The 13162-nt window shown below is 43.4% G+C and overlaps 1 protein-coding gene across 4 annotated transcripts in view; it reads left to right on the forward strand.

Annotated features, from left to right (window-relative positions):
- PPP1R1A (protein phosphatase 1 regulatory inhibitor subunit 1A) overlaps positions 1 to 13162 on the forward strand; it is a 138955-nt gene that overhangs the window by 89016 nt on the left and 36777 nt on the right. For all 4 annotated transcript variants that reach the window (XM_075591711.1, XM_075591710.1, XM_075591712.1 and 1 more), the window contains exon 4: positions 5238 to 5301. In XM_075591711.1, coding sequence (XP_075447826.1) covers positions 5238 to 5301 — 64 coding nt within the window. The remainder of the gene's footprint in view (positions 1 to 5237; positions 5302 to 13162) is intronic.

Below are 13162 nucleotides of genomic sequence, written 5' to 3' on the forward strand. Positions count from 1 at the left end.
ATATGGGAGCTGCAAGGGGGGGAGGAGAGATGGGAGCTGCAAGGGGGGGGGAGAGATGGGAGCTGCAAGGGGGGGGAGAGATGGGAGCTGGAGGGGAGGGGAAGAGAGATGGGAGCTGCAGGGGGGGAGGGAGAGATGGGAGCTGCAAGGTGGGGAGGGAGAGATGGGAGCTGCAAGGGGGGGAGGGAGATATGGGAGCTGCAAGGGGGGGGAGGAGAGATGGGAGCTGCAAGGGGGGGGAGAGATGGGAGCTGCAAGGGGGGGGAGAGATGGGAGCTGGAGGGGAGGGGAAGAGAGATGGGAGCTGCAGGGGGGGAAGAGAGATGGGAGCTGCAGGGGGGGGGGAAGAGAGATGGGAGCTTAAGGGGGGGGAGAGAGATGGGAGATGCAGGGGAGAGAGAAATGGAAGATGCGGGGGTGGGTATATGATGATGATTTTACCTGTGCGGCCCAATTTTTTTAAATATGTATGGGGGGGTGGGGGTCTTTTAAGAATTTATTGAGGCGGCGGGGGTCTTTTTAATATGTATTGGCGGGGCAGGAATTTTTATTATATATTACGCGGGGTGGGGTTTTTTGGTATGTATTTTGTGGGGGGATTGAATGTGGGGTAATTGATGGAAGGTAGGGGTGAGTGAGAGAAGAGAGGGGGAGTGAGGGAGTAAGACAGGGGAGATAAATACATGCGAGGCGGGAGGGGGGGAGAGTGAGTGAGACGGAGGGAGAGAGAAATTCATGGGTAGACGGTGGGAAATAGACGGGACTTGTGAGGTGTGAAATTAACCTAACGTCGCGGGGGACCAGGTCCTTGATTGGTTCAGAGGCTGTCACATGTGGCGACAACCTCTGAAAAATCAAATTTGACCGGCTTTAGAAATTTGCGCCGCTCCCGTCGCGCTTACTGTAAGCACACGCGATGGCGGCAATACATTTGTTTTTGCCGCAACGTCACGTCGCCGGCACTATAAGCACAGCCTAAGCCCGCGCTTATACTGCCGGCGATGCTGACGTCATGCTGTGGTCACTGGAAAAATCAAATTGAAATGGCTTCCAGCGACTTCCAAGTTGACATGACAATGGGATGCATTATGGTGATGAGGCATCACATGATGCCACATTGTCATGGCAACATGTCACCGTCTGACGTTAGTGTGTCGTTGTCATGGCACCGGGGGGCGTGCCGTGATGTACATTGTTTTATAAATACATTTTTTAAGTGTCCCGGTTTTTCATTTTGAAAATCTGGTCACCCTAACTAATGGCTGCCGCGCCACTTCCCTGCGCATGCGCAACCTCTAGAGTCCCTTCCTCTCTACACTTTCCTGCGCTATGTGTAATGGCTGCCGCGACTGCAAACGTGCACTGCGCATATGTGAACCTCGCATCAATTGCAACATGGCTGCCGGACACCTTCTGCGCATATGCGAACTCCCGCGCATGCGCAAACGCGCACAAGATGGCGGCGCCCTATCACTGGTGTCGCCGGGACCCCCCGCAGCAGCACACACGTCAGGGGGAAAGAAACCGGGAGACAGGGGGACCGGAGGGACCCTGGCTACATATAAATGGCACCATAGACAAAAGAATAGTAGGAAGGGGGAGGGGGGGAGGTGGCATGTGAGGGTTGTGGGGGGGGGAGAGGAGGAAATACATTTGAGATTAATTAAAAAACAAGACTGCTCACATCCCGTATCAAACATTTTACAGAATGCAGACTTGGAGGTGCAAATAATTTAACTGTTAAAGGTATTGAGAAAGTTATACTAAAGGAACGGGGAAAAAATTGTACATTTGTTTTTAATAATGAATTATGTGTGTAGCCCTGGTAAAAAATGGGGCTATCGTTCTATCCTCCTGTGTGTAAACTCTGCTAAGGGCAGATTGCCAGGAGTTGACATGGGTTTCCCCCGCTTATGACACTGGGTTGTGTGAGTGAAGGTAGGTCACGTGACCCTGTGTCCAATCAAGAGACGCAGGGGCGGTGCCTACTGGAGGTTACATAAAGCAGTGTCACTTCCTATTTAGTGCACAAGGTTGGAGTGTGTAGTGTTAGTGAGTTACTGTAGGAAGCAGAGGTGTGATCCGCTCATGAGTAGAGCTGATCTAACTATAGTTAGTAAGGTGGACCAAGTACCTCTCACCCGCTTAGGGGGTGAGGGAAGAGCTATCCCCACTCTGGATCCCCGTAGGATCCAGAGTGGAGGCAGGACCATCATAAGGGAGAACAGTTAGTGGACTGTGCAATAACTGTACCTGTCGGCTGCTGCTGCTGCCCTGCTGTGAATAAAGAGACTGCTGCTTTTAAAGATAACCCTTGTGTGAGACTGGAATCTCTCATCCCTTTGGGGAATCTCTGTGGTAAGGATTCCACCCCGCATTCCTGGGGATTACAATAGATGGAGGCACTGCACCATTGAACCAGAACGAAGGCATCCACCCCAGTAACCTGTTCCTGTTATCCCCCATGTCATCGCGGGAGACTCAGGCCCTCCTGTTGCCAGCAGGTATGCACCACACAGAGACACCTAGCGAGACCCCAGAACACCTTAGGGGACCCGATCTGTGATTGGGAAGGGGAAGAAGGGCTAGATGTGTAATATTTGTTTCATCATTTTTCTCATGCTTTAATGTTGGTTCATACATTAAGATGTACTTCTGTATGAGAGAGGATGATTTTTGCTATATGTGTTAGTTTTCTATTGATGTTTGTTTGGGTGTGTGTAATGGGGACCCAGGGATTTTAGCTATATGTGTTAGTTTTCTATTGATGTTTGTTTGGGTGTGTGTAATGGGGACCCAGGGATTTTTGCTATATGTGTTAGTTTTCTATTGATGTTTGTTTGGGTATGTGTAATGGGGACCCAGGGATTTTTGAACAAACTGTATCAGGATGTAACATATCTTTATGCATGGCAGTTTGCTTGTGCTCTGTCTCTGTCACGCCTGATTCAAGAGTCCATTGAAGTTTGTGCTTTATAGTGCGGGGCATACGCATGATTGAAGTCCTTGTTTTTGGACTGACACATGCGCAGTGCTTACTTTCGGGCATTTTGGTTTGAGAATTCGGGCGTGGGAAGGAGGAGCGCAGATGACTTTTATTTTGTTCTTTCTGCGGTTGTATTCTGGTTGGTGTTGACGTCAGCGGGGGCAGTGCACGGGCATGGGCGGGCGTGCGCCCTCTTTGACGTCATGCACAGACTCGATATTGGCGCGAAAATTTGATTGAACAGAATTTTGCCCCTCAGTATATATAAGGAGGGTCCCAGATGCACAGCACATACTCATTGATAAAGCACATTGGTGGGTGAGACGCGTAGGAGGCCCTACACCTCCTTTGGGTGATATTTATTATAGAATACATTTTTCATATTTAGATCACCTGGCTCCCTGGGCAGTGCGCTGATTTCTTTCTTTTTTGTTGCTATTTGGACATCTCTATCAGCGGCTGGACACGCCACTACATATTCATTGAGGCTCTAGGAGTGGGTAAGATCTAATTCAATAAGAAAAATACTCAGGATTTATTGTGAGTTATTGACATGTATTACTTTATTACTTCCAGTGGTTTTTATGTTTTTCTCCAATGAGGTTACAGGAAGGTGAATTTATCATTTTTGACTAGAAAGGGGGGGTGATAGACAGCACTCTGACACAATGACTCATCAAGGTTGCAGGGTGCACGGAACAGGAAGGGACCCTAATTCCCTTCAGAAGTACTAACAAACCAAAAGATAGTACCAGCACTCTCTGTCTCACAGCTACAGATATAAGCGAATACCAGTGTAGGGAATATGAATAATTTAATGACACGAATAATAAACTGAGTGCCCTGCAAGCACTCCACAGGACATTAGGAGCTGTTGATAGAGGGTTTGCTTCTACTTGTTTACTGTCTGACATCTGATATCTACATATGTACGTTGTCTTTCACAATATTCATGTATTCACATTTATTGTTTGATATCTGGTGTCTGCTTATGTGATTTGCCCTCTATAGGACTTTTGATTTATATCTTTAGCTGAGTGTGGGATTATTTGACAGTGGGGAGGGAAGGCTTAGGGAAGTACCTTTGGGACCAGGGGGAATGGGCCAGATGAAGAGGTCACCCCTCGAAACGTCGCCCCCCTAGTTTGCTTTCCTTTTTCCATTATTGTGATTTTTTCCTTTTGTTTCATGTTTTTTTCCCCTTCTCCTTCTTTCCCCTCCACCCCCTTTTATTTTTGCTCTATGGTGATATTTATTCTTGCATTGGCGTATTGGCTATTGTTGCTATATTTTCAGTTTATTATTAGTGTCATTAAATTATTCATATTCCCTACACTGGTATTCGCTTATATCTATAGCTGTAAGATAGAGAGTGCTGGTACTATCTTTTGGTTTGTTATAATTTTTGACTGTTCCCTTCAGGAGAGTTTGTTATCATTTTACACTGGTCACTCACTTATCACTTATCACTTTACCCACTCCATGCAAGAGTTCTACTCATATGATTCATTCATTGAAAATGTATATTATATTCCGGAACTATTGGAGCACCCACTATCTTCATACTTTGAACTGTGTTCTGCCATAAGACACCTTCCAATACTAGAAGACATCTTACAGACAATTCGATGCAATAGAGAATACCAAAAAAGTATTAATAATAATATCGTTAATTTGTAAAGCACCATCATATTCCAAAGCGCTGTACAATAAGGAAACATAATGATATAAATTACATAAACAGAATGAAAAGAGGTAATGAGGGCCCTGCTCGTGAGAGCTTACTATCTAAAGAGAATAAGGGGCACTATTTAATCAAATGGTAAAGGGGCCGCTCATTGTAGGATGGAATACACATCAGGTTAGAGTATGGTCAAGCTGCACAGCTGACCCCATCATGGATTGGATAGAGTTTGGTCCAGCTGCACACCTGGTCCTAATAGGTTTCGAGGGAAGGTGGTGGATGTTAGGAATGGGCCAGATAGTCTTCCTTGAAAAGGTGAGTTTTCAGGGAGTTTTTAAATATTTGAATGCTTGAGGAGAGTCTGATGGTGCATGTAGGGACTTACAGAGAGAGGGGCAGCACGGGAGAAGGCGGGAGTGAGAGGATTTTATAAGGCAGGAGGAGGCAGATGTATGGGGGGCAGCATCGTTTAGAGCTTTGTCAGTCATTGCTAGGATTTAAAATCTGATTCTAGAGGATATGGGTGAATCTGATTAACTCTGCTCGTCTGTTCTTTGTTTCTTACAGTCTACATTACCCATGTCCCCACATCAGAGGAAAAAAGTATCGCGTACAACTCCCACGATGAAAGGTACCAAGTTCTTACAGTAGTTGCCTGATGCAAAGCTTCTCTTTCAGGGACTACACTGGGGGAATTATTCTGATCACAGAGGCCACCGTTTGGGTTAATTCAGTGGTATCTTACAAAATATGTGAAAACGTCTCAGGATTGTGGAGTTCACTCAGCAAAAGGCTAATTCATAGTCTTGGAACAAGAGAGATAGGGCAATGAGAGAAATGGCAGTGAAAGAAAGAAGCATGAAACCGAGAGGAAAAATTGGAGCCTGTTCAGTAAAGTACTTCATCTGTACTGTGTGCAATAAGCTCGCTGATGTGAACAGGTTTACCTTGCGGATTACACTTACCATAGTTGTGTGAATGACACCCAGTGGGGGCAAATGCAAGCACATAAGCAAGAGAGATGACAGCCACTTGAAGTGACAAGGGACAGAGATTGTTGTGTACACAAAGTGCAGTCTTTGGAGAAAACAAACATGGTGTATTTTTGACCAGCAGCCTAGAGCACTGCAACAAGAGATGGGTGACATTTTGTGTGTGGCTGATTTGGATCCGCTGCGGATCGGCCAATTCCTTTGGTCCGTGGATTTCAGAGAATCAATCTGAATAAGGGCAATTCCCATTTTGTGGATTTTGTATTATTATTATTACCAATACACGCCGCGGACTCTGCAATCCGTGGACGGTTTTGAAGAATCCTATCCACAGACTCAGCAATCCAATGGCGGATTCTTAAGAATTGTTAAGAATACGCCAACGGATTGCTCAATCCGTGAATTGGATTATACAAAACCGTCCACGGATTGTATCTAATGGCGGTTTTTGATGACTCTGCACGGATTGAAATTGCCAGAGACCATTTGTGGGTTTTACACCGGAAAACAGATTTTGGGGGTTACATCAGCAAAAGTCCAGGAAACGGATTTGGTGAATTCACCCATCTCTTACTGCAACAACAAAAAGGAAACAGTCAGTGTCAATGATGTTAAAAATATACAAAGTTGTGTAAAGTTTTATCACTCACCCCAAGTACAATCATACTTCAACTACTGTGCACTTTTATTTCTTTGTAAAACTTCCCTTTTCAATCTTGTAATCATAACTAAAATGTTCTCATTCTAAACATTCTTTAGACATTAAGTCAGCCTGCGATGCCACGGGACGCACCGTTCTACACGAACGAAAATGGGAACAAAATGTCATGAGACGCAAAATAACAGCGATGGATTAAATAAAATGGGTAGAAAAAATTAGGCTGGTAAATAAAATAGAATGAAGATGATAGATGGTTCAAACTCTTGCTGTATATTTAGAACAAAGTACACATTTTATTGGGGAAAGTAACACAGCACCATTTGTATAACTTATTATCTGTATTGAGTTTTAAGACATGCATAGAACATAGTAATTACAGTATAGGATGTTTATTAGCTGTTATTCCGTTTATTAGCTGTTATTGGTGTATGCCAAAAGCTGCACTGTACATAGATGATGCCCCACTTAAACAAATGTCATTTTTATTTTTCTGTGTATTGCCTTTAACCATTACTTCATTTTTCCATTTAGATATCATAGTTTCTATCATCTGACATATATAATATATTAATTTAAGATGATTTCTGGCGCCTCTTAAAAAATGCCCCTTGTAAATTTTATGAGAGGCATCCTGTATAATCCTCCCTGTTTAATGCAGCTTTCTAATTGCTCATCAGTCTAGAAAGGGTTCCAAAACCATTTAGAATTATTTGGGGCTCCACCAATCAACTGTCAGACAAATGGAGAAAGTTGAAGACCACAGTCACTCTGCCCAGGAGTGATCGTTCTACCAAAATCTCTCCAAGAACGAACTGGCAAATCATCCAGGAAGTTACAAAGAACCCAAGAGTAACATCTGCAGGCCACTCTCGCTTTGGCTAATGTGAGTGTTCATGACAACTATCAGAAAACACTGAACAAGAATGGTGTTCATGGAAGGATAGCCAGGAAGAAACCACTGCTCTCTATAAAGAACGTTGCTGCCCATCTGATGTTCACTAAAGAGCACATAGATGATCCACAAGAATTCTGGAACAATGTTCTCTAAACAGACGAGTCAATAGTAGAACTTTTTGGCTTCAATGACAAACTTTATGTTTGGCGAAAACCAAATAAAGCGTTCGAATAGAAGAACCTCATCCCAACCGTCAAGCATGGTGGTGGGAGTGTGATGGTTTGGGGCTGCTTTTCAGCCTCAGGAGCTGGATGGCTTGCCATCATTAACACAACCACAAATTCTGCATTGTATCAGAAGATTCTAGAGGAGAAGGCAGGTCATCCATCTGTGAGATGAATCTGAAGTGAAAGTGTGTCATGCAGCAAGACGATGATCCTAAACATACAAACATAAGAATGGCTGCAGAAGAAGAAATTCCGTGTTTTAGAATGGCCTAGTCATATTACGGACCTAATCCCCATTGAAACATTGTGGCAGAACCTGGAATGAGCTGTCCATGCAAGGAAGTCCTCAAATGTCACTTAGTTGAAGCAGTTTTGTAAGGAGGAATGGGCCAAAATCCCTCAAAACTGGTGTGAGAGATTGACCAGCAGTTACAGGAAACTCTTAGTTGCAGTTACTGCTGCTAAAGGGTTACTGATTCTAAATGTTCACATCGTACGTTGTTGAAGCTCCTAGCCATGTTAACACAGCATACAAAATCCCACACACCTTAAAGCCCATTAACCAGTTGAACTGCAGCCCCACGGATCCCCCACCGCTCCGAGGCAGGCAATACCATGACAAACCCCCCAAAAATCAATCCAGGAGAAATCCCGGACATTTATTTTCGCAGGCTGGCGAATGCCCCCCAAGATGGCGCCTCGGTGTGTGGTGGGGTGGAGGCTGATCCCGAGGAGGACTCAGCAGCTCAGGCCTCTGCTAAACAGGACATAGAAAACCTTTACCTGAGGCTGAAATCAGCATTTCAATCCAAAATGCAGCTTGTGGTCAATGAGCTGAAGGGGATGTCGAGCACCTCGAGGAGAGGACCAACTACTGGTACCTGGAAAACAAAATGACAGATGTCTCCGATTGCCTTAGCTCCCACTCGGAACTTATCCAGTCCTTGAAAAAACAGATCGTAAAGCTCTCAGCGGGACAGGGGGGTCAAGAAAACCGCCAAAGACGAAATAACATACAGATTTTATTTATTTATAAAATGTTTTACCAAGAAGTAATACATTGAGAGTTACCTCTCGTTTTCAAGTATGTCCTGGGCATAGAGTTAAGATGACAAATAATACATGGTTACATGGTATAACTATACATGGTATAACTATATACAAATATATTCAGGGACAATACAAGGAGCTTTCAAAAGAACTATTCATCCCACGGGCAGTACAGAGGACTCGGGCCATCCCTTAAGGTTGGAGGAAAGGAAATTTCACCAGCAACAAAGGAAAGGGTTCTTTACAGTTAGGGCAGTTAAAATGTGGAATTCATTACCCATGGAGACTGTGATGGCAGATACAATAGATTTGTTCAAAAAAAGGTTGGACATCTTTTTAGATGGGAAAGGTATACAGGGATATACCAAATAAGTATACATGGGAATGATGTTGATCCAGGGATTAATCCGATTGCCAATTCTTGGAGTCAGGAAGGAATTAATTTTTCCCCTTAATGGGGGTTTTTGTTTGCCTTCCTCTGGATCAATAAGTATAGATATAGGATAAAGTATATGTTGTCTAAATTTAGCATAGGTTGAACTTGATGGACGGAAGTCTTTTTTCAACCTCATCTACTATGTAACTATGTAACTATGTAACTATGTTACAATACATAGTTGCATAAGTGAACAGGGTATACATTACATACAAGACATTGCTTGCACAGTAAGAGATAATATATATTACATGCGTATGTAACAGTTACAGACCAGATTAGTACAAATACATAGTTACATTAAGTGAGCAGGGTTATACAGTACATTATATACAAGACATTGCATGCACAGTTAAAGATAATATATGTTATAGGTGTATGTAACAGTTACAGACCAGATTAAAATGAGAGACAGCTTTAGTTTTGAAAGAACTTAGACTGCTGGTGGCTGTGAGAGTCTCCGGTAGATTGTTCCAGTTGTGAGGTGCACGGTAAGAGAAGGAGGAGCGGCCAGACACTTTGTTGAATCTTGGGACCATGAACAGTCTTTTGGAGTCAGATACAAGTGCAAAACGTGATATATCAAAAGTGGCGCTCTATTATAAGCTTTAAACACGTGTTAATCCAATATTAACATATAAACCTTAAATTGAATAAATATAAGTGATACAAACAAATCCTTGAATGCTGCTGTGACCCAGTGCAGGACTGCTCTCTCAATCCCAGGTGAATATGGCGACGTAGTGATCAAAGGGAAGCGCAAACATGTGGAGATATAAAAAAATAAAACTGATGGTGCAGTATTGTGACAAATAAATGCGTATTCTTCTTTAAGTCTGCTGTTATTGTGAGTATAAATAACAGCAGACTTAAAGAAGAATACGCATTTATTTGTCACAATACTGCACCATCAGTTTTATTTTTTGGAGTCAGATATCAGATAAGTGCTGCATGTGGTAGGGGTGAGGAGCTTTTTCAGATAGGCGGTAACTTGCCCAGAAAGTATTTGAAGGCAAGACAGGAAAGATGAACTTTGCGCCTTGACTCAAGTGATGACCAATCTAGTTTTTTGAGCATTTCGAAGTGATGTTTGTTGTAGTTGCATTGGAGAACAAAATGGCATATTGAATAGTAGAGGGTGTCAAGTTTGCTAAGGTGGGTTTGGAGTGCCGAGCCGTATACTATGTCCCCATAATCGATAATTGGCATTAGCATCTGCTGTGCGATATGCTTTCTGACCAGCAGACTTAGGAAGCATTTGCTCCTGTAAAGTACACCTAGTTTGGCATAGGTTTAGGATGTCAGGGAATCAATGTGCATTCCGAATGTTAAATGGGAGTCAAACCATATGCCCAAGTATTTAAAACTAGTAACAGGAGTAAGGGTGGTTTTTGCATTGGTTCTGATCTGGAGCTCAGTAATTGGAAGCTTTAGAAATGTAGCCTTTGTCCCAAATACCATTGTTACAGTCTTGCCAGTGTTTAAAACCAGTTTGTTTTGGGAAATCCAATTTTCAAGTCTCAAAAAGTCAGATTGAAGTATGTGTTCAAGGTCGGAGAGGCTATGGCTGTGTGCATATAAGATTGTGTCATCTGCATACAGTACATGTGCATTGAGGCTCCCTTACAAGCTGTAGGAAGATCATTGATGAACACTGAGAAGACTATGAGCCCCAGAACAGAGCCTTGCGGGACACCACATGTGATATCCAACGGGTTGGAGTTAGAGCCTGAGATGGACACATGTTGTGATCTGCCTGATAGGTAGGAATGAATCCAGTTTAAAGCATGCTTCCCTATTCCAGATCACTGGAGTTTGTTAAGCAAGGTAACATGATCAAAAATATGAAAAGCCATTGCAAAAACTAGGAATATTGCACGAGTGAGTTGTCCCCGTTCCATTCCACACTGGATTTAATTGCAAACTTTTAGCAGGGTAGTTACCATGCAGTGTTTGGGGCGAAAGCCAGATTGGAATTGGCTAGGGAAATTTGTCTTGGTATAGTAATCGCTTAATTGGGAGTGAACACATTTTTCCATGACTTTGGATAGTATTGGGAGAAGAGAGATTGGCCTGGAGTTTGAGACAGTGTTTTTGTCCCCACTTTTAAAGATTGGGACAACTCTAGCAGTTTTCCAGGTTTAAGGGATATTGCCTGCAGACAGAATAGTGTTGACTATGGAAGCAATTGGTTTGGCAATGGCTGGGGCACCAAGTTTTAGGAACTTAGATTGCAGTAAGTCAGGCCCACATTGGCTGCTTAGTTTTAATTTGAGGAGAGCTTGTGTAATCTCCTCTTCAGATACTGGGACAATTGAAAATTGTTAGCAGTGTTGGGAGAGGGTGTGGCTATAGGGGCACTTTCAGAATGAGGTTCATGTTTGTGGTTTGGGTTGCATTTCACTAATACGTTAGTAGCACACCCCACAAAGTAATCATTGAATGCATTTGCAATGTCAGTGGGGTTTGTCAGAGTAATATCCTCCTTAGTGATATTACTTGGTTGATGGCTAGAAGGCTGGAATATATTGTTGATAACCTTCCAGAAGTTAGCTGGGTTTGATATATTCTGGTGAAGATTGTCAGAGTAATATTGTGCTTTTGCATGTCTTGTTTGCCTTGTGCACATGTTCCGCAGGCATCTATAGTGATTAAAATCCTTGGTAGTGCCAGTTACTTTGTAGCTTTTCCACAATGCATCCCTGAAATGGTAGAGTGCTATAAGGTCAGTTGTAACCCATGGAAGGTCGGCCCCCGTACTCTTATTCTGCATAGTGGAGCATGGGTATCACAGAGTTTTAAGAACTCGGATTGGAAATAGTCGAGCGCAGAATCAGGGTCGGGAATTAAATCGATTCTGGACCAAGGGCAGTTGGTAAAGTCAGCCAGAAACTGTTGTGGATTAAAGTTTCTAAATGTTCTAGTGAGGAGAACTTTAGGGCTTGATTGAGGTGGTTTAATTTTCCTTACAGTACACTATTGTGTGTCACTGAAAATGTCAGGAAAGATGCCAGAGGATTGGATTCTGCTTGGATTTGCGTAGAATCCAGTCTATCAAGGACTGGTTGTGAGATTTCAGGTTTGTCCGTGTGGGTTGGGAAATGAGTTCCGTTAGGTTAAGTGACTTGAGTTGTATCTGGATTTTGTTATTTTTAGGGTTGAGCCAATTGTAGTAGAAATCCCCAAGAACTCCTCTCATTCAGAGAGGAAATGGAAGAAACTGGGTGATATCAGTCAGGGACTTTAGAGGGGGTTTAGGGGGGCGGTAGATGCCAGAAACCACGATAGGCTTAAAAAAGGGGAGGCAGATTTTGCCAACTAGAATTTCAAAAGAAGGTAGGCTTGGGGGGCAATTTAACAGTGTTAATTGTAAGGTGTCTGCAATATAAAATAAAACCCCTCCTCCTCTCTTTGACCTATCTCTCCTAGAAATGGAGTATCCCTGAATGGCGGTATTTGCACCAGCGGTTTTAGGGGTTAGCCATGTGTCTGTGAGAACGATGGCTTTGGGTTTATGAATAAGAAACCATGCCCTTAGTTCATCCAGTTTGGGCAGCAGGCTCTGGATATTTATATGGGCGACAGATAGACCTTTTTGGAATTTGAAGGGGGTATTCTCAAGGGTATGGGACAGAGTTGAAAAGGGAGGGCCTGGGTTAATTTCAGAATCACCTGCTAAATAGAGTAATAGTATGAGTAGAAATTTGAGTAGTTGTTTGCAAGTTGTAAATTTGTGATGTTTGCCATTAGAGTGAGCGGTGGTTGTGTGCTGGTTTTCAGAGTTCTCCAAGATTCGGGGGATCCCTGTGGATGTTGTGGACCTGGATGTCTATCTTCACCTCCTGTTCCTCTACTTGTGTCCTGATCTCACAGAGACACAGCTCCACATGGATAGAGCCCACCGGGTCTTGGTTCAGTTAAAGGCCCAAAACCAACTGACCAAGAGATGTCGTCCTGCGATTCCACTTTTTTAGAATCAAAGAATAGATCACAGAGGTCACAAGGAACAAGGAACAAGGAGAGGTTGGACTTCGAATGTCGATCCCTCCAGATATGTACTGATCTGTCACCTGTCATGCACCAGAGAAGACGCAACATGAGGCTGGTCATGGATGTGCTGCGTGGCGGAGGGGTCATTACAAATGGTGCTTCCCCTTCAGATTGGTAGTATCGAAGGACGGAGCCTCAACCTATTTTAGAGATCTGGTGAATGCCTCTCGTTTCCTGAAAG

The sequence above is a fragment of the Ascaphus truei genome, chromosome 3 (genome assembly GCF_040206685.1).
Source record: "Ascaphus truei isolate aAscTru1 chromosome 3, aAscTru1.hap1, whole genome shotgun sequence".
Taxonomy (NCBI): domain Eukaryota; kingdom Metazoa; phylum Chordata; class Amphibia; order Anura; family Ascaphidae; genus Ascaphus; species Ascaphus truei.